At 51.9% G+C, this 27,809-nt stretch overlaps 1 protein-coding gene across 4 annotated transcripts; it reads left to right on the top strand.

The window, feature by feature from the left end:
- Positions 1–655: 655 nt before the first annotated feature.
- On the top strand, positions 656–25,893 carry INCENP (inner centromere protein). 4 transcript variants are annotated; one of them, XM_055314885.1, is made up of 18 exons: positions 656–826; positions 3,999–4,149; positions 4,527–4,640; positions 5,557–6,356; positions 10,155–10,206; positions 10,997–11,051; positions 11,135–11,252; positions 12,058–12,109; positions 12,551–12,668; positions 12,756–12,890; positions 17,823–17,932; positions 18,009–18,129; positions 18,357–18,479; positions 19,293–19,498; positions 19,714–19,798; positions 19,997–20,104; positions 21,734–21,884; positions 23,364–25,893. In XM_055314885.1, exons 2-18 carry the CDS (start codon positions 4,010–4,012, stop codon positions 23,576–23,578), a joined length of 2,703 nt encoding a protein of 900 aa, XP_055170860.1. In that variant the 5' UTR covers positions 656–826; positions 3,999–4,009; the 3' UTR covers positions 23,579–25,893. The 4 variants fall into 4 exon arrangements, with proteins under 4 accessions (XP_055170860.1, XP_055170862.1, XP_055170859.1 ...); XM_055314887.1 differs by having other exon boundaries at positions 657–826; positions 4,003–4,149; positions 19,320–19,498; XM_055314884.1 differs by having other exon boundaries at positions 657–826; positions 4,003–4,149.
- The last annotated feature ends 1,916 nt before the right edge of the window (positions 25,894–27,809 follow it).

Genomic DNA, 27,809 nt, shown 5'->3' with positions numbered 1-27,809 from the left:
ACCTTCTGCAAGAAAAGACAGCATCTTCATACATTGCCCAACGGGCGTGAGGCAGAAGTGCCTGGGGTTGAGAACACTGTTCCAGAGCAGTACTCGGGGGCCAGGAGAGGCGGGACGCAGGCTGCTGGCACCCGAGAGATGACAGAGATGACAGATGACGGACAGAGAGATGACACTCCGCAGAAACAAAGTCCGCCGCGACTTACAGAGCACTTTCTTTTGCATTCTCAAAAATGGCAGCGGGCAGAAGGATGTCGCTCAGTATGGAGGAGAATGCAAAGCCTGCGGCTCCAGCGATAAGCGCGGGTCTGAAGTCCGGCCCCAGAGACTGGCCCGCAGACCGCCCGGCCATACGCGCCCCCGGGCTCCGCGGGTCCTCGCAGTGCATGCTGGTCCTCGCAGTGCATGCTGGGGCTTGCAGTTCCCGTGCGAGAGGCCCTGCGCGCGCATTCCCCGCCGAGCGCGACTTCCGTCGGCCGCCAGCCGCCCGTCCCGGAAGCTGAGCGCGTTAAAGTTTCAGCCCTTCCTCTCCCCGCCTCTTAGTCCCGCCGACTGCCAGCCCCAGTAGCCAATCGGTGGCCGGGCCGGCGCCCTCTCTTACCTGGTTGGCCGAGAGTCTCGCAGCGTCCAGACAAGCTTGCCGGGGATTGGGCGAGTGTTCAGTTTTGAAAATCGGAGGTTTCGCCGCGGTGCCCCGCCGGGTTGCTCCTCGGACGCGGTGAGCCCTGGAGCCCCGGAGCCAAGGATCTGGGTCGGCCGGGGGGCTCTGCTAGGGAGGCCGCGGGACTTGGGTCGGAGCAGCACTTAGGAGACGCGGCGCAGTCGAGTGAGTGCGCGGGGCGGCCCGCGGGGCTAGCGGGTGGGTGGCTGGCGATTCCCTACCTTCCCGCCAACCCCAGACCGGGGGCGTGACCCCCCCCACCCCTACCCCGCCTGGCCCTGCGGCCTGGAAATGGACGGGCCACCTCCTCCAAGTGTGCTGCGAAGTGGCCCGCCGTGTCCTGGGGCCTGAGATGACCCTTTACCCTCCCCCTGGGTCACCAGATTCCGAAAGAATAATAATCTCCCTCCCCCTCGGGGCCTGGCACCCTGTTTTGTGCCGGGAGGCCCTTCGTTGACCCGGACGCGCAGGAAGCGCGTGCCAGCCCGGGGTTACGCCAGATGGCATTTCTGCACAGTTACCCCTCGCTCCGCATGTCCCCCGCCGGCTGAGCAGCATTTCAAATTGGCCGTTTTCGGAGGCCAGTGCCGTCCCTCGCTTTGTCCCTCCGCCAGGACGTCCGCTGTCAGCGGCTCAGTTTCATCCCGCCGCCGTGGCCTTCGCTGGGGGTCCCCCCGAGCAAAACCTGGCTCCCGCCTTCCAGAGACTTAAATCGAACGGGCGGTGTAGCTTGTTTAAATCCAGGCCGCGCTCCTGACCGACTGGGTGACTTGGACTTCTCTTGGCCTCCGTTTTCTCACTTGCACACGGGTATCCGTGAGGTCGTGTGGTGATAATTAAATGGGAGGATGCTCCGCCTGAGCATCGAGGCCGGACTCTGTAAATGGGAGCAGTTATTTATGATCGCGACTGTCCTCCACTGGGGTGTGTTGGAGAGTTAAGTGCCCCACTTCCTGCACCTCAAAAAACAGGCATCGCCAAGGAGGCGGGTGGGGCCTCTGATCTAGTGCGTGGCGTGAGGGAGGTATTGGGACAGGAAGGTGAGGTCCCTTCTCCCTTGTGGGATGTCGGATTCTCTGGGTTTGTGCGCACAGGTTCTTACACCGGCAGAAGAGATTTTTTTGCTGTTCTTTCCAGGATCCTCCTTGGTACACTGATCCTTTCTTTCTCAGGGTCACCTCTGACCTGACTTCCAGTGACCCTTTTTAAATAGCCAAGCTGAGGTCTTTAAAAAACAAAAACAAAAGAACTTTTCCATGGAAGAAGCCTAAACAAACACTTTTTTGCACTTTGTGAAAGAAGCTCTCAACAACTTTGCTATTTTGAACAAATACTAAAAAGGTAAAAAAGATAGAAAGGTGTTGCTTGCTGTATGTAGCTCTTCATAAACCTTTGTTTTGGTTTTGGCTTCCTTAAACAGTTTTCTCTTTCTTGGCCTGGAACTGGGGTCTCAACATTTTGCCAGGGCCGAGTTTGGGGACAGAGAGTCCTGGGGGCTCAAGAGTTGCTGGCTTCAGAGCTATCTCTACACAAAGCTTCTGCCATCCTGCCCGACTGGCCCTGCCCTGATGAGTGCCACCTCTGGCATCTAGGAGCAGGGGCCTAACCTGTGTATGGCATGCCCTAACCTGTGTAGAATGGTGTCCCTGTGTGTATGTGCCTGGGGGAGAAGTACCTGTAGGATGTTTATTTCTAGGTGTATGGTGGACAGGTGAATTAATGTATTCAACAAGTATTCCTTTTATGCCAGGCACTGTGCCAGGTTCCAGGCTTTCATCTACAAGACAGACAAGGGCTTGCCCTCAGGGAGCAAATGTTTAGTGGGCAGAGACAGGTAGTAAGTAATCAGATATACAGTTACCCAAGTGCCATATAGAGAATTGAAATTGTTGGATGGGATCATGGTTGTGGTCAGGTCCTCCCTGAGTTGCTGAGATCCAGGTACAAACAGGAGATAGAAGTTTCCAGATAGAGGGAGATCTTGCTTGAGGAACAAAGGCTAGTGTACCCTGCAAATCAGGCTTCAGGAAGTCTTGTGAAGCTGCAACAGGACCTGGTGTTAAGCTCTCTAAGTTGTCGAGGGATCAGTGACTGAGACCCTCCATCCAGAAGTTTCCTTTTTTTTTTTTTTTTAAGATTTATTTATTTATTTATTTTAGAGAGAATAGAGAGAGCAAGAGTACAGGGACAGGGTGGAAGGGCAGAGGGAGAGGGAGAGAGAAACTCAAGCAGACTCCCAGTTGAGCGTGGAGCCAGACACAGGGTTTGATCCCATGACCCTGAGATAACGACCCCAGCTGAAACCAAGAGTTGGCCACTTAACTGACTGTGCCCCCCAGGCACGCCAACCAGGAGCTTCCATCTTAGGTGGGGGTATAGATCAGGGTGGTGGGTCACTGCTGAGGCATGAGGCATGTAGTCTTATGATGGCTGATGTCCATCACTCATTCATAGCCCTGTAGGGATATTTACTGAGCCCCTGCTGTGACTGTAATGAACACCCCCCCCCCCCCCCCCCCCCCGGCCTGGGGCTTTGATCAGGATCTTATAACTGAGCCTTAAGGAGGATACCTGAATTGCTGGATTTTTTAGAAATTAAGAGAACACTGGTTTTGTATTTTCTTAAAAATAAAAGACACTGCTTATCTACTGCCCTCATGCTCTCTCATCCATTTCTAGGGCATTTCAGTTTAAGGGAGAGGGTGGTGGAGGGCTCTTTGAAGAGGAGCATGTCTCTGAATCCCTGCCTTCTTACCAACTCCTTTGGAATGCAGAACCCTCTGTTCACTGGCCTCTTGAAGAAACAGTTGAACATGATGTTCTTTGGCCTGATGCCAGGGGTCAACTCATGTGTAGCCAGGGTGTCTAGCCCTTGCTCACCCACAGGTAGTAAGAGGAGAACCTACAGGCCTATGTTTGGGCAGGTAGAGAAGGGTCCACTGGCTGCGGTTTCTCCCTGACCCAGGAAAGCGGTTGGCTGTGTCTTGTCATTTTAAGCCCCCCGCCCCCCCAAAGGCCATTTGTAAGGACTGTTGCTACTAGAATTGGCTGGGAAGGGTGGACTTAAAGGGACAGTGTGCTGTGGGTGGGTGGATCGGTTTAGGAAGCATTTGAAGAGCAAGAAGGGTGGGCCCTTCTTTTTGCAAAAATGAGGCTTGTGGATTGGCATTTGGAATTCTACACCTCCGGGAGTGGCTGTAAGCAGGAAGGGGCTCCAATCCAGGTACTAGGTGGTTGAGATTTGGGATGGGTCCTGCGCCCTGCCAGGCTCTTCCCCTTGAAGATGGGGTTCCAGCCCCAGCCCTGAGCCCTTGCACCTCTTATCTGCTTTCACGAGATAGAGCCACCATGGGGTCGACAGCCCCAGGGCCCATTCACCTGCTGGAGCTGTGTGACCAGAAGCTCATGGAGTTTATCTGCAATGTGGATAATAAGGACTTAGTGTGGCTCGAAGAGATTGAGGAGGAAGCCGAGCGCATGTTCACCAGGTAAAGGCAGGGGTGTGTTGGTGGGAGGTACCTTGGGGGCACAGGAGCCTACATCCTCACTTGACCCATGTGACAGGCTGCCAAGGGTCCCTCCAGAGTGCCCAGGGTGCGGGGGGCTACCCTAATAGAATGGAAGAGGAGGAGGAGGTGCTGGGTTGGCCCTCAGAGGATGGGGCTGCAGAGAGTTGCCTGGTAGCCTTGTACCCCATGTGTCTCCAGGAGGAAGCCCCAGATACCTGGCAGGGGACTTGCACATGGCCTATAAGAAGTTGGTGCTGGTCATCCCAGCTTGACTTGTCACTGCCAGGAAATGGGTGGGGCCAGTCTGGGTTGGGTTCTGGGGCAGCTTCAACTATCATTATCCTTATACCAAACAGAGAATTCAGCAAGGAGCCTGAGCTGATGCCCAAAACACCTTCTCAGAAAAACCGACAGAAGAAGAGGCGGATTTCTTATGTTCAGGATGAAAACAGAAACCCCATCCGGAAAAGGTGGGAAGGAGGGTCAGCTGGGTAGGTGGGGCCTGGTGGCTTGCTGCCTGCCAGGAGACTTTGATTTGCAGGTGTTAACTGGGAGCAGTGGCTGGCAGGAATAGTGGTGGATACCACGTGGGCCATGCTGAGGGGTCAGATGTCCCAGGGAAACAAAGCATGACCTTAGACCAAGGACTCCAGGGTGTGTGTGTGTGTGTGTGTGTGTGTGTGTGTGTGTGTGTGAGAGAGAGAGAGTGTATGTTTATGTTCTGGGCCTTGGGGGGTGGGAAGAATTTCCAGAGGTGGGAGAAGAAAGAGAATCCAACCTTCTGCTTGAGTGAAAGCAGCCAGAGGTGTGGATTAGGGGTTCCTCCTGTTGCTGCACTTGATAATGCTCATGGAAATGACTGTTGGCTGCAGAGTGCTGGGGGAAAGAGGCTGGCTCTTGGGGTCATGTGGTCCAGAGCACACACCCTAGCTCTGCCCTTCAAGGCTAAGTGTCCTTGGGTTAATTTTCTACCTTTGAGCTTCAGTTAGCTCATCTCTAAGGTGAGGATGGTCCCTACCTCTCAGGCCCATTTTGTGGATTAAGTGACAAAAAGAGTAGAGCCTCCACCAAGATGTGTGGTGCTGTGTGACCTCAGTCAGTGGGAGATTTGTATAATCTTCCCAGCAGTTTTGTGAAGTCTGGCATTATGTGAGGTCTGGCATTATCCCAATTATCCCAGTCAGGCTGAGGCTCAGAAAGGAACAGACAAGGGTCTGGGGATTGTCAGAGCCAGGACTAGAGCTTTGGTTTTCTAGCTCCAAGCCCTCTGGTTCATAACCCATGTAAGCTAGTGGCTTGTGGGGAGATTGGTGCCCCCTGCTCCACTTTCAGGGTGTCCCTTGCCCCATTGAATTGTCTTAGTTTCTGCTCTGCTGCCTCCTTCAGGCTGTCCCGCAGGCTGTCCCGGAGCAGCCAGCTGAGCTCCCGGCACCTCCGCAGCAAGGGCAAGGTGGAGAAGCTGGCCACGGTGGTGGGAGAGAACGGCTCTGTCCTGCGGCGGGTGACTCGTGCTGCAGCTGCAGCGGCGGCAGCAGCCACTGCGGTGTTAGCTACCCCTTCGCCCAGCCCTGAGTCTTCCCCTGCGCTGACCAAGAAGCCTAAAAACAGCCTGGCCCAGGGCCAGCTGGTGCCCGTGGTAGAGATCGGCGTCCCAGAGCGCAAGAGTGCCGAGCAGCACCTTGACCAGCTCAAGTCTGTCCAGACTCCTCTGGCTCCATCCCCTTCGGCCACCACTCCCGCCTCCCACAGCATCTTGCTGTCAGAGGAGGATTCAACACCCAAGAAGCCAGAGGCTGGGAGACCAGAAACCATCACTGTGAGCTCCCTGATGGCTACACCCCAGGATCCCAAGGGTCAAGGGGTTGGAACAAGCCGGTCTGCCTCCAAGCTCAGGATGGTGCAGGCCTTCCCAGGCCCGCAGGACTTGCCGGGTTCTCTGGCCTCCCCGTGGCCGGGGCGGGTGCTGACTTCCATCCTGCCGGATAACTGCTCCACACCCACGGGCACCCATGTGGACCAGCAGTCAGTGTGGCACAGCCTGATTGCCCCGTCCTCCCCTGGCTGCCAGGTCTCCCTGGCCCAGGAGTATTCCCTGGTGGCCAAACAGGAGAAACCTGTCCGCAGGTCAAGCAGGAGGATTGGCAAGAAGGCCACTGAAGAGCCAGCTGCCTCTGCCCGCATCATCTGTGAGTCGAGGGGGTGGGGCTCAGCGGGAGAAGGGTACTCGGTGGATGGTCCTTGGTGCCTGGCTCAGCCAGAGGTGCTCTGGGGAACTATCTGGCAGGGAGCTGTCCCTAGAACTTTCTAAAGTGTTCCATGTCTGTGCTGTTCCCTACATAGCCAGTGCTCACCACATGTGGCTGTTGAGCGGTTAGAAAGTGGCTAGTATGATTGAGGAACTGAATTTTTAGTTCTATTACATTTTACTTCATTTAGATTTAAACTAATAGCTACCATATATATGGGACAGCGCAAATCTAATACAACCTTCTGACTTTACAAATGAGGAAACTGAGGTCTAGGGAGGTTGGCCACAGTGTTCCTGTGGTTAATGGCCATGTTGAGGCTCAAACTTAGGCCTTTTACCCAAGGCCACTTTCTTCCCGTAGAGGCTCACTTAGTTTGACCACATTTGTCGACCGCCTCCTGTTAGCCAAACTGCTGCTCTGGAGATACTGTGGATTCTCATCATAGCAGGCTCATTCTGGCCAGACAGAGAACTGGGTTTAGTGCTAGCTCAGCCGTTTACCTGTCCTGCAACCTTGAGCTGGTTACAGAAGTTTCTTTGTGGGCCTCAGCTGTTAATGTTAGCCTTTTTTTTTTTTTTTAAGATTTATTTATTTATTTGAGAGAGGCAGAGAGAGCACAAGCAGGGGGAAGAGCAGAGGGAGAGGGAATCTTTTTTTTTTTTTTTAAAGATGTTATTTTTTCATGATAGACATAGAGAGAGAGGGGCAGAGACACAGGCAGAGGGAGAAGCAGACTCCATGCCGGGAGCCCGACACAGGACTCGATTCCGGGACTCCAGGATCACGTCCTGGGCCTAAGGCAGGTGCTGAACCGCTGAACCACTCAGGGATCCCCTGGAGAGGGAGTCTTAAGCAGACTGCACTGAGTGTGGAGCCTGATGTGGGGCTCGATCCGACAATCTTGAGGTCATGATCCGAGCCGAAACCAAGAGCCAGATGCTTAACCTTAACCTGCTGAGCCACCCAGGTGCCCCTAACATTAGCCATTTCTATCATCATCTGGTCCCAGCTCAGGGGGCTGTTCTCGTGGGAGCAGATATTTTGAGCCACAGAGGAGGGTAGGCAGCTGTAAGAGTCAGGGCTGGCTGCATGGAGGAGGTGGGGTCTGAGCTGGGAGGGTTTTGAAGGATGCCTATGCTGTTGGCAGGTGGGGAAAAATGTGGGGAAGGGATCCCTGGCAGAGGAAACAGCCTGTACAAAGACCCCCAGGAATAATATGGCAAGTGATAGGCTATCTTGGGCTCATGTGCTACACAGGGGACTTGGGCTTGACCCCACTGGCCCAGAGGATGGAGCCCCTTGTTGGTTGTTGAAAGGTCCCTGGCACTGTATGTGTGAAAAATGGCCAGAAGGAAGGGAGCAAAGGAGGCAGGGAGACAGGGGAAGAGGCCGCCACCAGGGTCCACCCAGAGGAAGGCAAGGCTGATGGAGCAGAAGGGCCAGGTTTTAAGTGAATGTGAATTAAAATTGGGGTCATTGTCTGTCTGGCACTTCCAGATGTAGGAAACACTAGGTTCTTGTTTGGCCCTTGCAGCCCCATTCTTAGTCTTTTAGAATCCCTCACTTTACAGAGGAGGAACCTGAAGCTTACGGTGGCCACCGAATCTATAAAATTGGGAAACGGGCTTGAGCCCCACATTTTAGCCTTTCCGGGATGGTGAGCTGGTTGCTAAGGAGGCTTTGTGGAGAGCCCTGGAGTGTAGTTTAGGTCAGGAGGTAAGGGCACCTCACCTGCTAGGTCTCTGCCCTATCAGAGGTAAGGCTTGCTCCAGGGCCTGGAGCCTTAGGACATGCAGTCCAGGTGTTTGACGTCCGTTTTTGGATACTCAGAATGGCTGAGATATTTGACTTGCCATGGTGGTTACCTTAGGCCCAAGTCTGATCCTTGGAAGGGGTCTAGTAGAGCAAGTGAGCCTGGAGCTCCAGAGGGAAGGTGGGGTAGAGACTCTAGACCAGTCTGCTCACTCTAAGCCCATGGCTCATCCACCTTGAGGGGGAGGGAAGAGGGAAAGGAGGGAGATTATAAAAGGTGGTAGTTAAGCTCGGGAGTCACACGGGGCCTCGGTGACCTTGGGCACACCCTTCCCAGGACCTCGGTTTTCTTTTTTCTTTTTAAAGATTTTATTTATTCATGAAAGGTACATATATAGAGAGAGGCAGAGACGCAGGCAGAGGGAGAAGCAGGCTCCATGCAGGGAGGCTGATGTGAGACTCGATCCTGGGTCTCCAGGATCACGCCCTGGGCTGAAGGCAGGCACTAAACCACTGAGCCACCCAGGGATCCCCGGACCTCGGTTTTCTTATCTGTTAAATGGTGATAACACCTGCCTTGAATGTGGGTAGAGACCCCATTTTAGTGCTTGATATGGTACCAGCTCAGTATTTTTTTTTTTTTTAAGATTTTATTTATTTATTCATGAGAGACATACAGAGAGAGAGGCAGAGACACAGGCACGGGGAGAAGCAGGCTCCATGCAGGGAGCCTGACGGACTTCATCCTGGGACTCCAGGATCACGACCTGAGCCGAAAGCAGATGCTCAACCGCTGAGCCACCCAGGCGTCCCAATGTTAGATTTTTTTTAAGGAATAAAATAATTAACTCTTTTCCACAACAAAACTGTAATGAGGAGACTGGTACTCTTCTACATCCTGCAGCTCTTTTGAATGTGTGGGTTAAAAGAAGGCAGCTGGATTCTATACTCACATCTGTTGCCTAGTGTTGTTTGGGTTAAAACATGAAGAAAAATTGGCCTCATGCAGATCCATAGTTGGAAGAGAGAGGAGTACTTTAAAAGTCTTTTCAGATAATTTGTTCATATTCAACAAGTGGTGGCTTCTTAGAGGCTCATTGCAGTGTGGAATCAGAAGCTATCATTGATTCCACTTTGGTCTGTCTCACCTAGCATTGCTTTTGCACTTTCAGGCTAAATCCCAGCACAGTGAAAAAGCAAATTTATGTTTTTGTGTTATGATGAAAACTGCTAGGACTTCACAGATCCCCCCGCGAAAAGGTCTCGGGCACTTGACTTCCAGGAGTTAGAGAATATGCTTTGGGAGCCGCTGGCCTAGACATCCTTCTGCTCCCTGCCAACCCTACCTCTTTGTTTGTGCCTGTCTTTTCCTTCATATCTCAGCATCTAGACCAGCTCAGGTCCCCATTACGGTCTTTCAGAATCCTCACCTCTTTTCTGTCTTCACACATAGCATATGTCTTTCACCATTTCATCATTATTTGATGGTTATGTAGACCAGATAGTGGCTCTGTCTGTTTTGCTCACCATTGGGTCCCTGGGGCTTGGCTCTGGGCCTGATCCATACTAGGCCCTCAAAGAATAATTGTTGAATGAATAAGCTTCTTTGTGTTGGGCCCCATGCTGGATGTTGGGGGCCTGGAGTCAGACATTGTCCCTCTTCTCAAGATCTTTCTAGCCCGGTGAAGGAGTCAAGAGGTGCCCTCAGATGGGAAGCTTGCCAGCTAGGGAGTAGTAGGAGACATAAAGCCAACAGCTCTACTGAGGATGCTAGGAGTAGAGAGAATGTGCTCAGGGCCTCTCACCCAGTGAAGGGAGTGGTGTCTAAGGTGGAGAGGGCCTGAGTCTAGGAAGGGAGGTCTCTGAGGTGGAGAGGTCTGGCTGCAGATGAAGAGTGGCCAAGCCCCGACCAACACCTGGCTCTCTGGATCTTTTGGAGTGGCTCTTTCTGAGGCATCGTTTGTTCATTTGTTTTCCCCTCAGGTCACAGTTACCTGGAGAGGCTCTTGAATGTTGAGGTGCCCCAAAAAGTTGGGTGAGTTCAGTTCTAGGGCTTGGGAACCTTTCTAGGGCAAGGCACGTGGATACCTTTGCAGGGAAACCTCGGGGGTACAAACATTTCCTGTGCCCAAGCCTTCCTTCCTTGTGGGGACTGCCTACTGCTGCAGCCCCACCCCATTCTAACCCGGCAGTACATAATACAGGTGTCAGCCCTGGCCTTTACCCTGGGGTGTGGACTCCATGAGTTGTCAAATGCAAAGGCCTGGGAATGAGGTAGTGCAGGTGTGAGGAGCTACATTCCTATCGCGATGGGGGAAGTTGGGGATGGTGTGGGGGCTGAGAGGGCTCCCTGCCCCAGGATTACACCCCAGCACTGCTTTGGGCCAGCACTGCTTTTCCTTGAGGCCCCACCTTGCCATCACTAAAACTAGGGCCCTCCTGCCCCTGCTTTGGGCTGGGGAAATAGGGTGACTGGGCAGACCTCCTGGCTTTGCTGGCCCTATGGTGAATCGAGGGCAGGCCTCACAAGAAACAAGGGATGGTGGCGGCTCAGCGGGGCACAATGGTTTGGGGTGGAGCTAGAGAAGAGCTGACCTCCTGAATCAGGCCCTGATGGGGTGAGTGCAACTGAATCCAGAAGCCAACTGCCCTTGCCTGCCTAGGTGGCAGGCATCCAGGGAGCCCCCGACTCTGGCTGCTGTCCTGGCCTGCCTGGCACTGTGGGTTTGTGACCCAGGCCAGGGCATCTGATGGTGTAGGGAGGGGATCCTGTGAGGACTCAGGCTAGGTGGGTGGGTCCCACATGCCTCTTGCTCTACTTTCAGCCGTGAGCAGAAGCCCAGCGAGGAGGCTGAGCCAGTAGAGGCAGCTGAGCCAGAGGTAAGGCAAGCAAGCCAAGGAGCAGAGGGCTCATGGGCCTGTGAGTCTCAGGTGAGACCCCAGTGCCTTGGTTCCTCCCCCAGGTCTCCAAGGATGACAGGAGTACCTTGTGCCCCCGTAGTGCCACCAAGATCGCCATTAGCACACCTGGCTCGAGGCCTTTGGCTGGTGGCCAGGAAACACCCTCTGAAGGGCAACAAGGTGAGTCTTTCTGACCTGCCATGTGCATAAACCAGGGCCGAAGTGGCGCTGGTGTCCTTGGCCTGACTTTTTATCTGGGGAGAGAGAAGCCCATATTCTGGGCTATTGGCCAAAGGTAAATGGGACCCCAGCGTGTGTAGATCTCCTTTGGGTCTGCAGGTTTCATTTCCCACCTTTTGGCTGGAGCTGCTGCTGAGTGCCATGGGAATGGCCATGGGTGGTCGGTGTATGAAGCTGGGTAAGGGTTGGGGGCCTCAGCTGAGGCACTGACTGTGAATATGCCAGGATAAGAGACTTGGGCGCCTCTCCCGGGGGTAGCAGGAGGAACTCTGTGCTGGGGTGTGAACACCTGGCCTTGTTGTGTCTCTGTTGCTGGCCTACTTCTCACCTTTGTGGGTGCCCTGTGTGAAGAGGACAAAGGTCTGTGAGAGTTTGCAGTTTCCATGGGCTTCTGTTCCTGAAAGCTACCTCTCCCCACCCCTCACAACCCTCCCCCCAGATCTCACTGTTCGAGGTAGACGAGACACAATTGGGTCCACCTCAATAGGATTGTCCTGCCATTCTTGTCACAGGGGCCCAGCATGGAGAGTGAGGGGTCTGTGGGCTGGGCATAGCAGGCTGGGCTCCAGATGTCCACACATTTCTCAAGGCCAGTTGGTGCTGAGGCTGATGACTTCTGCCACTGGTCACCCTGGGGTCTGCCAGGAAGAGAGTCTTTCCCCTGCCGTGGCTTCTTCTGGGCAGGCTTCTTCCCCTGACCCCTCCAAGCTGTCCCTGCAGCCTCACAAAATTGCTCTCTTCACAGAACCCAAGACTGACCAAGGAGATAGCCCCAAGGAGCCATCCCAGAGTGTCAGGTTTGCATCTGGGCAGTGGTGTGCAGGCCACTATTCTGAGGGTCCCAAAGCGGCATGAACTTTGACTCCTTACTCGGGGAGGGTGGGCATGTGGTCAGGGGCCTGTTTCCTCCTTACAGGGGTGGGGCTAGTACTCTGGTTTAATGAAGGAGTTGGCTCCCTGCTGTGAGACAAACCTGGTGTGGAAGTGGGTAACCAGATCCTAGGCCCTGAGCTGTTCATCTTCCTGGCTGTGTGACCTAGGACAGGTCACTTTCCTTCCTCTTGGCAGCAGAGGACTGGTCAGGGAGACCCCACCCACCTCAGCAGTGCTTTTTAGTCTGGAGCTCCATGAGCCAGGCCCAGTTTTGTTCATAGGGGACCTTTTATGGTGTATGGCTGGGGCTCTGGGGAAGGTGCTAGGGTCAGCCCTATGATGTGGCTTTCATTGTGCTACGGCAGGAGGAAGCGCAGCTACAAGCAGGCAGTGAGTGAGCTGGACGACGAGCAGCAGCTGGAGGATGAGGAGCTGCAAGCCCCCAGGAGCAAGACGCCTTCCCCACCCTGTCCAGCCAGCAAAGTGAGTGGGCATCTGCCCTCCCTGCTTGACATCCACCCCTCCCCCTCCTCCACCGTGAATCCTTACCCTGGTCCTCACCTTATCCAGGTGGTACGGCCCCTCCGGACCTTCCTGCACACTGTGCAGAGGAACCAGATGCTCATGACCCCAACCTCAGCCCCCCATGGCAGTGTCATGAAATCCTTCATCAAGCGCAACACTCCCCTGCGTGTGGACCCTAAGGTGAGGGAGCCCATACCCCTGGCCAAGCTTTGCTAGAGTGGGGTAGTATGGCTGAAGGCTCCAGTCTGTCTTCTCGGTTGCTGGGAGTAGCATGGATCTGGGCCAAGGCAGCTGTGGCCTGGCACCAGTCAAGGGCTAGCTCCATCTTCTACGGCCATGGGCTGCCTCAGTATTTGAGCACTGTTCTGGCTTCCTGGGCTCTGCACTACAGCTCAGAGACTTAGCCGGCTGTGTGACTCCCTGGTTTTGGCCCCGAGCTGGGAAGTAGTAGAAATGGCATAGCTGGTCATTGCCATGACCACCATGACCATCTGTCCCCATATTTCCTACACCTCTCTGGTGTCTTGAGTTGTTAAGGTGAGGGACATACACTGGGGATGGGTACTGGTGAGACAGGGGGAAGCCAGAGGGTGGGGCTGCTGCTGATGAGAGGGTGCAGGCCCCAAGTGATGAGAAGGTGCAGGCCCCAAGTGATGCTGGCATAGCCAAGAAGGTGGCCTGCTTTCAAGGAGTCCCCCAGCCTGGCATTAACTCCTGGCTTTTTCTTGTCTCTCCTTGCCCACAGTGCAGCTTTGTTGTAAGTAAAGCTTTTTCCTGTCCTGGTAACCTAGCTCCCCCTAAACCCATCAGTCTGTAGCAGCACTAACACAGGAGGTGGAGTGGGAGGTAGGGGAGGTGGAGTGGGAGATAGAGTGGGAGGTGGAGTAGGAGGTGGAGCGGGAGGTGAAGAGGGAGCAGCAAAGGGGGCAGGGGAGCCTTGAGACATTGGGTGACTGCCTGGAGACCCTTGGTGTCCTCCCTCCACAGGGCCTGTCCTCTCTGCCTTCGTCTCTGCTCCCTGGAAGACAAATGTTGATCTCAGGGCCTCCTTGAAGCCAGAGGAGGCAGAGGGGGTGCAACCTGCAGGCTCATTACTGGGGCCATAGCTTGAATTTCCCCACAGCACCTCCCTCCCCACTCCCAGCACCGGACTGCCCCTCATGGTCAGGCACTGAGAAGAGAACAGATAAGTTGCCTCTCATCCTCAGAGCTGCTGAGATTTATTGGGTCACAGACCTGAACTCCTGTCTCGAGGGGCAGAGCAATGCAGGAAACCATGGCTGAAGGCTGGGTCTTATGGGGGAGTGCTGGAATTGTCCACAGCAGCCTCTGGAGAGAAGGCCACAGAAGCTGTTCTCTTCTCAGATACCTCGGAGCTGAGCCAGGCCACAGCCCTGAGGAAGGAGCCCCAGAGAGCTGGGATCTGCCCAGCCTGTAGTCTTGGCTTCCTGGAGTCTCCTAGGTTACAAGGCCACATCCCTTTGTACCCACTGGTGCTTCGGAGGGCCTTCTACTAGGACGGCTTCTGCCTCTTAGCTGAGGGCCTGGGCTTGGTGGGTCCAGGGGCTTCTCAGCAGCTGGACAGGTAGGCCTCCGAGCTTGCTTCTCCTGCAAGGAGCCTGGTCCCCTTTGGTTGAACGAGGTGATGGCTTGCCTTCCAGCATGCAGGCGAGTGGGCTGTGTGGCCTTACACAGTGACGTGTGCCAGGCTCCTGAGCTCACAGCAGTGAACTAGACTTGGACTTGCTCTTGCTACAGAGAACTTCCATGCCCCACACAGACTTGATTGGAACCTGGCAGGCCTTGTGGGGATGACCGAGAGGTCCCAGGAGCTGTCCTTTCCTGCTTTGGGGAGCCCAGGTCCCTCACAGGGCATCTGGAGGTGGTAGGACAGTTCTCAGGAGACGGGGTCCTAAGTGGGTCACAGGGACCTCGGGGCCTTGGACTAGTTTCCTAACCTTTAGCTGAGTTTCCTTTGGCTACGGAATGAGATCGAAGTCATTTCATAGATATGGATGAACCAGAGTCCTGTGTTCCAAGCACCCAGCACAGGGCTTGGTGTGACACAGTTTTTAGTAAAAGGCAGAGAGACTGCTCAGCTGTGGCCCCTGGAGGCAGAAGGGGCTCAGCAAGCTTTTGGTTTTCTCACGTCTAGGGAGCAGAGACCACCCACCTACCTTGGAGGGTCGGGGCAGAGGATGTACATGTGGATTCTGACACAGACAACTCTTACTTTCTTCCGTAAAATTCACAATGCCCAGGATAGTCTCCCTGACCTCTGCTGGGAAATTTTAACACTCAGCCTTCAGGAGTAAAACAGGTTTTGCTGAGCCCTATGGGAAGCAGGAGTCTGGTTGGCACTTAGGGCAGGAAGGGAGAGACGGGGTGGTGGGTGCTCTGGGTGGCTTGTGACTTTCACCTCCAAGGAGCTTTCCTCAGTGGAGAGCAGGGGGTAAGAGTCAGCTTCCTGCTCGTCACCCTGTGTGGGTGACCTTGAACCTGCATAATTAGACCTTTTCCAGACGTGGAGTGTTTGCAGCTACTCTTCCTGAGAAATTCTGTGTGTTCTTTCCTCTCCGTCGCAGGTGGTGATGACACCCATGCCTGTGGCGGGCCTTCCCGTATGTCTCACAGTACTTTGGGGTCTATCTATTTCTCTTCAATAGCTTTCTCTTTGTTTGGATCAGATACACTTTCCTGACTTATTTTCATGTTTACTGACACTTGCCTGTCTTTTCCATTCTGCTTTTGGACCTACACACTGAATTTTTCATCTCCCATGACTGTATTTTGAGTTCTAAAATTTCCAATTTGCTTTTTTTGAGATCTTCTGTTTGCTGAGATTTTCTCTTTTGCGACTTAAGAATGTGATTTCCTGGGCAGTCTGGGTGGCTCCGCAGTTTAGTACCACCTTCAGCCCAAGGTGTAATCCTGGAGACCCGGGATCGAGTCCCAGGTCAGGTTCCCTGCATGGAGCCTGCTTCTCCCTCTGCCTGTGTTTGTGCCTCCTGTCTTTGTGTGTCTCATGAATAAATAAAACCTTAAAAAAAAAAAAGTGATTCCTGTCAAGACATTTTTATAAGAGCAGCTGAGACGTCTTTGTCAGATAAGTCTAACATCTCTCATCTCAGCATTGGTGGCTGCTGATGGTCTTCACATGGGAGCTGAGATTTTCCTGGTTCTTAGTATGCTGAGGAATTGTGGATTATATCCTGGCTATTTTGAATATTATGTTAGAATATGTTGAATATTATGCATGTTGTTTAAATCTTAAAATGTTGGTATTTTGCTCTACTGGTGACCCACCTGGTTGGTTCAGGGTATGAGTGCCACCCTGGCTTCTGTGGGGTATGGTTCCAATGTTCAGATTGCAAAGCCTCTGCAGTGCTCTTTGGATCTGTCCTGGGTGTGTTGGTCGGTGGTCAGGATGGGATCTGGCAGGTGGTCTGTGAGTTTAATTCTCAGAAGTTTTTGATAGAATAGTTATGGTCAGCTTCATGCCTCTGCAGCTTATGGTTGAGCCCTGGAGTTCACAAATAGCCTAGTGTCCTTTTTTCTATCCATCTGGTACATTTTACTTCTCTGGGGTTCTTCCCCTCTGTCTCCAGCCAGGAAACTGGGGCTTTAGTTACCCTGTTGTGCTGTGTGCTTCCAAGACCTCATCCAGAGTCACCTGGTGGGGAGACAGAAAGGAGGAGCAGCATTTTCACAACCTTTCAGGATCACAGCTCCATAGTGTGGAGGGGATGCTTCTCCTTCCTCAGAGTTTTGACTCTGCAGGATCTTGTAACTGCTGCTGTCCCCAGGCCACAGGGTTGCTTATGGCCTGGGACATGAGAGGAGGAAGAAAAGGACAAACCAAAAGTGGGGTCTCTGCATACTCTGAGCATTCAATGTCCCCTTTCCAGTTCTTGAGTTAGAATGAGAGGACCTTTCCCAGATTCTGTCTGTCGGCATCCTTGGATCCCGTTGGGGGTTCAGACCTCATTGAGTTTAGACTAGAGGAAAAATCATGGTAAACTTGCTGTGGGTTCAGTGATGCTTCAAAGCCTGATCTTCCCCATCTGTCTGCTCATCTAGATACTCCATGCAGTTGGGTCTTTCGGCCACATTCAGTGGGAGAGGCAGCATGGAGTGTATCTACCCACAACCAGAGGAGCCCTTCTCTCTATCTTTAGTGTTTTCTTACCTTGGGGCCAGATTTCTAGGTGGGAAATCTACAGTCTAGGTCAGAGGCCAGGGAGAAATGGAGAGTCACTAATACAAGGAGGGGGCCTACGGGCGGCCAAGCCCAGAGGTGAGAGTCTGATGGAGCCAGGTGGGGGTGAGGGCCCTGGTCTAGGTAGGTCCCAGCCCCCACCCTCACATCCCAACCATCGGGGTGGGGAGTATCAGTCTTGTCCTTGGCCAGGGAGGGCTTGAAGCCCCCACCTGTGCCCTCTGGTTGCCCACTACTGTGCCCCTGGGGCTTTCTGGGCACACAGGGGAGGAAGGTCCCAGCATTGAATTGCTAACCACCCAGCTAGTACTTTAAAAAAGTTGTGGCTAAAATCATTACGTACGTGTATCACAGGGAGTTTGGAAAATATGCCATCTTTAATATATCTCACTAGCCATAGTAATCTATGTTAACATTTGGCCATATTTTATTTTTTTCAAATATTGAGAAACATAAAAGAGTATTTGTGTGTGTACACATAGTGTAAAAGTGACAAAGCATAGTAATAACGACAAACACATACCCACCACCCCCCACCCCAGATAGAATGTGAACTGTAACTTTTATATTCCTCTGTCCCTTCCCCGTCTCATCCTTTCTCTTCGAAGACAAGTGCACTTTAAACATAGTTACAATCAATCCAGTTTTGAGCCTGATTTTTGCACTGCTGCGACTTAGCAGGGTGCAGTCAAGGGCACTTGGGAGGCCTGCCGGTGCCTTCAGAAGGACTGAAGCCCAGGCCTCAATCTGGTTGGGGAGGGAGGTGTGTTTGGGGGTGCCTCTGCCCCTCAAGCCATCTGGCGGGGACCTGGGGGGCTGCGGGGAAGTGGTAGGGGGTTGTCCCCACATCAGGGCCTTGTTCACCCCTCCTACTCCGCCCCACCCTGCCCCAGGAGAAGGAGAGGCAGCGCCTGGAGAACCTGCGGCGGAAGGAGGAGGCTGAGCTGCTCCGTCGGCAGAAAGTGGAGGAGGATAAGCGGCGGCGGCTGGAGGAAGTGAAGCTGTAAGTGGCCTGGCTCTGGCCTACCCCGGCCTACCCCAGCCTCCGTGGGCTCCCTGTGACTGCCCTGTGCCCGCAGGAAGCGTGAAGAGCGTCTTCGTAAGGTGCTGCTGGCCCGGGAGCGGGTGGAGCAGATGAAGGAGGAGAAGAAGAAGCAGATTGAGCAGAAGTTTGCTCAGATTGACGAGAAGACCGAGAAGGTACGAGCCTTGGGCTGGTGGGCAGCCACACTCCGGGGTGGGCTGTACCCTGGCTGGCCCCAAGCACATCAGACTTGGTGGTCTGTGGCTTCCGGGTGCCACCCTCCCCTGGGCAATGGGGAACAACTGGGGTTGCAGAGGCACTAGGTGCAGAGTTCTGGGCCCATGCTGCAGGGCTGAGTGAGGAGGAGTATGCTCTAATGGGCACATATGGATGGGCTCTACAGGCCAAGGAAGAGCGGCTGGCTGAGGAGAAAGCCAAGAAAAAGGCCGCAGCCAAGAAGATGGAGGAGGTGGAGGCACGCCGCAAGCAGGAGGAGGAGGTGCGGCGGCTCAGGCGGCTCCAACAGGTACAAGGATAGGTGGGCAGAGGGGCTTAGTGCGGAAGGCAGGGAGGTGCCTCAACCCCTGAGCACCACCGAGCACACCCCCTTGTGGGGTTGGTCTTGGTGGCTCTTGTTGCTTTAAGCCTGGAGGAGGCTCAACACATATCTGGCAGATGGTGACAGTGACTTGCATCCCGTTTTCCATAGAGATGACAGTTCGAAGGTTAAATATATATGGACTCCGGAGCCAGGCGTTCAGTCTCAGCTATGCCACTTAGTAGCTGTGTGACCCTGGGCAAGTTACTTGACCTTGCTGGGCTTCAATTCCTAGAGGTTACAGTGGTGTCTGCTTGAGAGGATTGGTGTGAGGATTGCACATTTTGCCTTAAAGAGTAGGGGTTTACTTCCCTGGGGGAATTGTCAGTCCTGGGACAATAGGGAACACAAAACTGTCACTAGGGGGTTATAATAGTAATAACTAAAAGTTATTTAGTATTTGCTATGTGCCAGACACTGCCCTAAGTATGTTTGGTGTATGAACTCAGCAACTTGATGAGGTGGTAGGTATTACTGTTGTTCCTGTTTGATCAGTGAGGAAACCGAGGCCAGAGAGCTCAAGCCACTTGCTTGGGGTCACACAGCTCGTGAGTCTGGCTCCAGTCTCCACCCTTAACTAATGACTCTGTTGCTGCACGAAAAGCGGTTTTCAGAATGGCAATTCTTGAGGAACTTTGCTCAGGGTGTCCCTGTTGGGAGGGAGCAGGCTCTCTGGCCAGGCTCCCCTGGCTGCTCCCCCTGACCTCTCTCTCACTTCTCTGGCCCCTGGGCTGGCACCAGGGCCCTCACCTTGTGGTCCAATCACAGGACGAGGAGGAGCGCAGGCACCAGGAGCTGTTGCAGAAGAAGAAGGAGGAGGAGCAGGAGCGGCTGCGCAAGGTGGCCGAGGCCAAGAGGCTGGCGGAGCAGCGGGAGCAGGAGCGACAGCTGGCGGAGCAGCGGGAACAGGAGCGCAGGAAGGAGCAGGAGCGGCTCCAGGCCGAGAGGTGAGGGGCCTGCTCCCTAGCCGCCCAAGGTGGCATCATGCCGTCATGCCACCTGCTCTCCTGTGAGGGTGTGGAAGAGAGACGTGCAACCAGCAGCAGGAGGCAGCTCCCCTCTTTACTTGGGGGTCTGCAAAAGGACAGGCTCTTTTGCTGGGGGCGGGAGGGGAGCCCAGGACTCTGCTTCCTGTCCTGACCAGCTCTTGCTTGGTCCCCAGGGAGCAGCAGGAGCGGGAGCGGGAGAAGGCCCTGCAGTTACAGAAGGAGCGGCTGCAGAGGGAACTGGAGGAGAAGAAGAAAAAGGTAAAGGGGAAGCAGGCCTAGGACTCCCATGGGTCTGTGCCGAGCTCTGGGCCACCTTGAGAGCTCCTGGGTTAGGAGCTGCCTCGCCTGCCCTGCCTGTCCTGCCCATGGGGTTGACATGGGGCAGGGAGTGGGGCACAGCCAGGGGGGTGTGCTCACAGGCAGGGACTCTAACACCCGGTGTCCTCTGGGCCCCAGGAGGAGCAGGAGAGGCTGCGGGAGGAGCGGCTGGCTGAGGAGCAGCAGAGGAAAGCCAAGGAGGTGGCGGTGACCGGCAAAGGCCTGAATGTGACTATGGATGTGCAGGTGAGGCCAGGCACCCAGAGGAGAGGGCCCCCCGGCTCTGGTTCTTCACCTCCCAGTAGCTGGAGGCACAGACTGTGTATTAGGAGTGTAAGAGAGAGGAAGGACACAAGTGGCCCAATTGTTTTTACTATTTTTGGTATGTATGTTTTCTTACTCTGGAAGTAGAATTTGTTGTAAAGAAAAAAAAGCAGCAGCTAGGTTTCTCTTAGAGGAAAACTCTAAGTCTGGTATATATCTTTCTATAATTTGCACATATAAACCTCTGTGCACATACACTCTCACACTCTCACACCCACACTCACATACTCATATGGTCACACTCTCACACACTCATACACTCTCACGTGTTCACACACACTGTCACACTCATACACTCAGACTCATATACATACACACTTGTATGTGAGACCAGTGTCACACACACAGAGTCTTAAATGGGCACTGTCTATACATACTGTGTCGGTTGGCTCAGGCTGCTGTCACAAACTGCCACTCTGGGTGGCTTAAACAACAGTTCTGGAGGCTGGAAGTCCCGGGTCAGGGCACCAGCCCATTCAGTGTCTGCTGAGGTTCTTCTTCCTGGCTCACAGATGGTCATCTTCTCCCTGTATCCTCATGTGGCAGAAAGGGAGAGGGGGCTCTCTGGGGCCTCTGTGCTTGGGGCACTAATCTCACTCATGAGGCTTCCACTCTCATGACCTCATCACCTCCAAAGGCCCCACTTCCCAGTACCATCATATCAGGGGTTAAGATTTCACAGAAGAATTTGGGGGGCGCAGGGGCACAAACAACATTTAGTCTATAACATACACCATTTGGCAGCTTGATATTTTCTCCTTCCATTTAGTATGTTGTAGTCATCTGTGTGTTTCAGTACTTCCAGATCTCATATTTGAGGGCTGCATACCAGTTACTTGTGCTAGAATTTTCTTTTTCTAAGATTGATTTTATTTATTTATTTATTTATTTATTTATTTATTTATTTATTTATTTACTTTATTTATTTACTTTATTTATTTATGGAGCATGTGAGCAGTGGGAGGGGCAGAGGAGAGAGAGCATCTTAAGCAGATTCTGTGCTGAGCATGGAACCCAATGCAAGGCCCTGTTTCAGGACCCTGAGATCATGACCTGACCCAGAACCAATGGTGGGGTGCTCAACCCAGTGAGCCACCCTTGTACAAGCCACTCCTTATACCAAAATTTCTTTAACAAGCCTTTGTTGATTAACACTTAAGCAATTTCCAGCTTAACGCTGTTATCAGCAAAATGTATGTGGAAAGGTTTTCATTGCCATATAGTTCCTGATAACAAAAATTTGGAAATGTGCCGAATGTTTATCTATAACAGTTAAAAAATTTCCATTCGTGGGTCTTCTAGTGGAGCATCCAAGGCTGTCAGAAAGGAGACACACTGACCAGGAAGAATGTGTGCAATATACTTAAAACTTGAAAAAGGAAGATATAGTCATGTATGTGGTAATTTTTTTTAAATTAAAAAGTGAACCTCTGAACCCCTTTTTATTCCCCATGAAATGAGGGGTGGTGACCAGAGCCCCAGCACTCCTCAGTGGTGAGAGATGCCTGAATACAGGGACAGGGAGTTGACAGCCATGTTTGTCTTCTCCAGTCTCCAGCTTGTACCTCATATCAGATGACTCCCCAGGGCCACAGAGCTCCCCCCAAGATCAACCCAGATAACTATGGGATGGATCTGAATAGCGATGACTCCACTGATGATGAGGCCCATCCCCGGAAGCCCATCCCCACCTGGGCGAGAGGTAAGCAGTACCCAGGATTCCCCAGGAGACCTGGGTCCTCACTTTGACATCGAGGACCCTGGATGTAGTGGGTCGGCAGCTGTGGGCGTCAGGAGGCTGTTGTACCCGTGAGCTGGCAGCTTGAAGTGTTGGCCCAACAAGCCTGTGTTGGGCCTTGGGATGTGCCCAGGGAAGGGTGGGTACTCTACGGCCAGTGGGCTCATCTGAGGACCAGATCTACAGTATTGGGGACCTCTGTTCTCAACAAACATGTTAAATTATGACTGGCTGCTGATGCTGGGTGTTCCAGCTCAGGCTCTGTGCCCCTCTTTGGAGCCCCACGCAATGGGCCAGCTGAGACTCAAATAAGCAACTTAGGGTAGGAATAGCACCAAGAGTGGTAGCAGGTTTTAGGCAGGGCATCAAGAGCTGGAGCTGGGGAAGGCTGAGGTGGAGGCACTTGAGGATTTGACCCCAGAGTTTACAGGCCCCAGTGTTTAAACAGGAGTGTGAGTGAGGGTGACCAGGCCACCGCCACCACGACCGGGGTGCAAGGCCTACTGGGAAAGGGGTGGGCCCCATGCAAACGATGGGCACTTTATAGAGTGTGCTGAGCTGGGGGTCAGGGTAGGATGCAGTCTCACTTCCCAGAGAGCAGGGCTCAGAACCTCAGAGAGGGTCAACTCTTTACAGAAGACAGCTTGCTTTGGTGTACCTCATCTGAACTCCATGTTAGCCAGAATCTGACTTAGTCTCCTTAACTTCTGGCATCAGGCCATCTGGGAGGTGGCGCAGGCAGCAGTCAGTGTGGCTGAGGAGCTGGATGGTTGGAAGAGCCCCCTCATGGTAGTTGACCTTCACCAGCTTACTTAAACTGGCTCAGTTTTCTCATCTGTGAAATAGGAGTGATACCAGCTGAGAAGGGTTAGTTAGGATGAAGTGAGTTAGTGTTTGTAAGTGCTGGGCACATGTTCCACCTCCTGACCCCCATGGGGCCTCCTAAAGCCTTGTTGGCAGGGCTGTGTGTTACCCACAGCCTTGGCCCAGGGGCCCCTCAGCAAGCACCCTGTGCCACGGGACCTGCAGGCTGGTGAGAGAAGCAGCTGACCACAGCAGCTGAGGATGGCAGTGTATGCTTACGTTCTGGAGCTAGGCCCCAGCTCCCCTAGTCACGAGCTGTGTACCTTTGGGCAAGTCTCACCATTATAATATGGGGAGAAGAAAGGAGCTGCCTTGTGGGGATAATGAGGTCATGCAGTGAGGGCCCCAGGCATGGCATGGCCCATGTAAGTGCCTGAGGACCTGTGTTCAGGCTAAGCTGCCAGAGGATGGCAGGATGCACAGGCCATAAGAGGATTTGCAGGGAAGGGGGCTCTGTGAGAGAAGCCAATGTGGCAGGACTGGGGGCCTGCTGGGGCGGAGAGGGTGACAGGGGCCAGGGGATGGGGAGGCTCATGAGGAGCCCCCAGGCAGTGACCTGACCCTCTGTGGCCCCTACAGGCACTCAGCTAAGCCAGGCCATCATCCACCAGTACTACCACCCCCCGAACCTACTTGAGCTCTTTGGAACCATTCTCCCCCTGGACTTGGAGGACATCTTCAAGAAGAGCAAGCCCCGCTACCACAAGCGCACCAGCTCTGCCGTCTGGAACTCACCACCCCTGCTGGGTTCCAGGCTCCCCAGCAGTCTGGCCTACAGCCTCAAGAAGTACTGAGGCCCCTGGCCCTCTTGTCAGTCTCAGCCCCTATGCATGTCTGCCCACCCCTCTGTTGGTCTGGCGCCATCCTGCCTGGTGTTCTGTCTCTGGGGTTTTGGCCACATGTATAGAAATGTTCTCCGTGTGCTGCAGGTAGAACGTGGCCCAGACCTGTTTGGAGGCTGCATTTGGTGGGTGGTTGGGGGAGAACCATCCCAGCCCCACCTGACCTGCAGACAGCACTCTGTAAATAGATTGTTATAATGCAGCTGAATTTTAGCTTCTAGTGTTCAAGAGCTAGATTAATAAAGTCTGTTCCTTTAAGCCTGCTGTGGGTATTCTGGAGATGGGGTGCCTTGGCAGAGTGCCCTGGCCCCTGGCCCCGCAGGTGTGCGTGTCTTGGGCCACTGATGGGCTGGGGCACTGAGGCCCTATTCCTTTTCCTGGAGTGTGCTTCCAGGTCACCTGGGTTTCACGTCAAGATGCTGATGCAGTAGATGGTTCTGATCCTGTCCCCGGGCAATGCTGAGACAAATCAGTTACTTGCATGGTGCAGCAAGTGAAGCTTTTGATTTTCTGGGGACTTTCTGATTTTCTGGGGAGCTATCTGTAAAGGGGGGCTTGTTCAATGGGAAAGACATGAGGTTGAGGTCAGGAGGACTGGGCTCTTTTTTTTTTTTTAAATATGATAGTCACACACAGAGAGAAAGAGAGAGAGAGGCAGAGACACAGGCAGAGGGAGAAGCAGGCTCCATGCACCGGGAGCCCGACATGGGATTCGATCCCGGGTCTCCAGGATCGCGCCCTGGGCCAAAGGCAGGCGCCAAACCACTGCGCCACCCAGGGATCCCCAGGACTGGGCTCTTGACACAGTCCCTGGGCCCCACAGGCTTCACAAGGTACGCATGCTGCTAAAGCAGGAGTCCTGATTAGACTACCTTGAGCCAGTGCTTGCAAGCAGTTGAGATGTTTCTCCAGCAAAACCATGCAGCTGCTCATTAAATGCTTAGTGTCCGTGGAAGCTGGCCCTTGTCCTGCCCCATAGCTGCCTTCTGTGTTCTAATATGCGACGGCCAGCTCCTTACCATCTCCTCTAGTCCCTAGAATAGGGGTTGGTGAACTATATGGCCTTATGGGCCAAATCAAACCTCATTCAGTTTTTGTAAAGTTTTATTGGAACCTACCCAACAGAAACAGGTGTCTGTTGCCTCCGGCTGCTGAAGGCAGAGTTAAGTAGTTGCAACAGAGGTTTTTTGGCCCACAAAGTTGAAAATACTGTGACCCTTTACAGAAAGTTTGCTGACCCCTGCTTTAGGACAAAATAAAGGCTAAAGTCCAAGAGTGCTTCAAAATGAAGTAGTGAACACACACAATAGATAAGTGTAGAGGAATCCATCCATTAAAACCAAGCATTTGACGGTTCATTCACATACGGTGCACAGTTCAAACGGACTTCATGTGTTCTTGAACTAGAAATTTGTGTTGAGTCCATTGGCAAGTGTGTCTTTACCTAGAATTTATCATTTTTTTTTCTTTTATGCACTGTACTTTTTAGTGTCATGTCTAAGAATTCTCTGTCTAGCCCTAGTTCTCAAAGCTTTTCTATTCTAAATGTTTTATAGTTTTACAAATATTACATTTAGGTTTATGATCTACTTTGAGTTAATTTTTTTTTTTAAGTGTGAGGTTTATGTTTTTGGTTTATTTGGTTTTGGGGGCATATGATTATATGTCCAATTGTTCCAGGACCATTTGTTGAAAAGACTTTGTTTTCCACTGAATTTCTTTTTATATCTTTGTCAGGAATCAATCAGCCATATTTGTATGGGTCAATGTCTGGACTTTCTATTCTCTTCCATTGATCTGTGAGTCTCTCCCTTTACCAGTACCACATCGTCAAAGTTACTGTAGCTTGTATCCATCTTAAAAATCTATTAGTGTGATTCCTCTAACTTTATTCTTCCTTTTCAAAATTATTTTAACTTTTCTATCAATTTTGCCTCTCCATAAGATTTAGAACGAGCTAATATATACACAAGTGTTGTTGGGATTTTGATTGGAATTCCATTAAATCTATAAAGTTTGAGGAGAATCACATATGATACTGAATCTTCTAAACCCTAAATGTGACTTGTCTCTCCATTTATTTACATCTGTGGCTTCTGTCATCAGCATTTCGTAGTCTAAGTATACAGATCTTGGGCAAATTTTGTTGGATTTATAGCTAAGTATTTATTTTCTTGGAACGATTGTAAGTGGTATTGTTTTTCTAATTTTGGTTACCAGTTGTTCCTTGCTGGTCTACAGAAATACAATTGATTTTTGTGTTTTGACCTTGTATCTTGTGATGCAACTAAAGCAGTATGTAGAGGGAAATTTATAGCACTAAACTATATGTTAGATAAACCTATATTTTGGTGAAGGATATAGGAGTGTTGAATCAGTGACTTCAGCTTCCACTTTAAGAAATGAGAAAAAGAAGAGCAAATAAAAGTATAAGCAGAAGAAGGGAAATAATAAAGGTGAAATAGAAATCTATAACACTGGAGATAGAAAAATAATAGAGAAAATTTAACTGAACCAAAAGCTGATTCTTTGAAAAGCTAAAAAATAAATAAAAATAAAAAAAATTCATAAGCCTCTAATTAGATTGATCTGGAGAAAAAGAAACAAATGGCCAGTGTCAGGAATGAAAGAGGTACAACCACTATAGTTTCTATAGATAATCTAGAACAGCAGAAAGAATATTATGAACAACTTATGATAATAAATTGGACAATTTAGATGACCACAAAGTCCTCGGAAGATCCAAATTATTTTAGTTCAGTCAAGAAGAAATAAAAAACTTGGGATACCTGGGTGGCTCAGCAGTCAAGAGTCTGCCTTCAGTTCAGGGTGTGATCCTGGAGCCCTGGGATGGAGTCCTGCATCAGGCTCCCCGCAGGAAACCTGCTTCCCACCACCGCCCCCCCGCGCCCCCCCCCCCCCCGCCTATGTTTCTGCCTCTCTCTCTGTCTCTCATGAATAAATATATCTTAAAAACCAAAAAAGGAAAATAGCTCTACTTATGAAAGAAGTTGAATTTGTAGTTTAAAATCTCACAAAGAATACTCTAGGCCTAGATCACTTTAGTGGTAAATGAAACCACATATTCAAGAAAGAGAATACCAATTATTATTATTATTTTTTTAACGATTTTATCTACTCATGAGAGACAGAGAGAGAGAGGCAGAGACAGAGGCACAGGGAGAAGCAGGCTCCTTGCAGGGAGCCCAATGTGGGACTCGATCCTGGGTCTCCAGGATCACACTCTGGGCTGAAGGTGGCACTAAACCGCTGAGCCCCCCGGGCTGCCCGACAATACCAATTCTATATTACCTCTCTCAGGAAATTAAAGAGGAAAGAATACTTTCCCCCTTCATCAATGAGGCCAACATTGCCCTGATCCCAAAACCAAACAGAGACACTGCAAGAAGGGAAAATTAGACCCCTATCCTTCATAAACCTCAATACAAAAAGTCTTAACAAAATGATAGCAAATTAAATCCAACAAGTTACATGAAGAGGATAATGCGTTTTAACCAAATAGGGTTTATCCCAAGAAAGCAAAGTAAATTTAACTTTTGAAATTCAACTAGTGTAATTTGCCATATTAATACAGGAGGAAAACTATGTGATTAATAGGGTGGGGAGCAGCATGTGTACACATGAGGGTTCTGACCACAGCAAATTTGGTGAAGGATATAGGAGTGGTTCCTAACCCCTCAAGCAACCTGTGTGGGCCTTATCTGTATGATGGGTGTAAGAATAGAGCTCTCATGGCGAGAATTAAGTGAAATACCATCACCATGCTTCATACAGAGCTCAGCATTTGCTGAGGAATTTGCTCGTTCAGTGTTTATGGATCTGGAATCTGAGGAGTGGGAGGGGGGGGTTCCTGCTTTCTGGGCTGGGGGAACTTCCAGATTCTCGGAAAGGCCATCCATGTGCAGTCAACAATTGTTACTTTTTGGCTGCTCAGCATCTGGATCCTTCTTATTTGATAGAATCTGAAGACAGGTGGGTAACAAGCCCCACCCCCACCCCCTTGTGGAAACTGAGAGGTGACAAGAGTTATATTTCCTGTTTCTGCTCTCTGGCATAGAGTGCTTAATTAGATATGAGGCAGGTGACCCAGCTTTGCCAATGGCATGCTATTGTTCAAGACTTTCAATTTTGAGGTAATGACAACATTCCAGAATGATCATGA

Source organism: Nyctereutes procyonoides, unplaced genomic scaffold, assembly GCF_905146905.1.
Source record: "Nyctereutes procyonoides isolate TBG_1078 unplaced genomic scaffold, NYPRO_anot_genome, whole genome shotgun sequence".
Taxonomy (NCBI): Eukaryota; Metazoa; Chordata; class Mammalia; order Carnivora; family Canidae; genus Nyctereutes; species Nyctereutes procyonoides.
This window is presented reverse-complemented; position numbering and strand designations above follow the sequence as displayed.

Excerpts from the sequence above, each read along its gene's own strand:
- INCENP (XM_055314885.1), top strand. The coding sequence starts at position 4,010 with ATGGGGTCGACAGCCCCAGGGCCCATTCACCTGCTGGAGCTGTGTGAC. Across the intron at positions 10,207-10,996 it reads GAGGTGCCCCAAAAAGTTGG|CCGTGAGCAGAAGCCCAGCG; the intron begins GTGAGTTCAGTT and ends CTCTACTTTCAG. Across the intron at positions 11,052-11,134 it reads TAGAGGCAGCTGAGCCAGAG|GTCTCCAAGGATGACAGGAG; the intron begins GTAAGGCAAGCA and ends TTCCTCCCCCAG.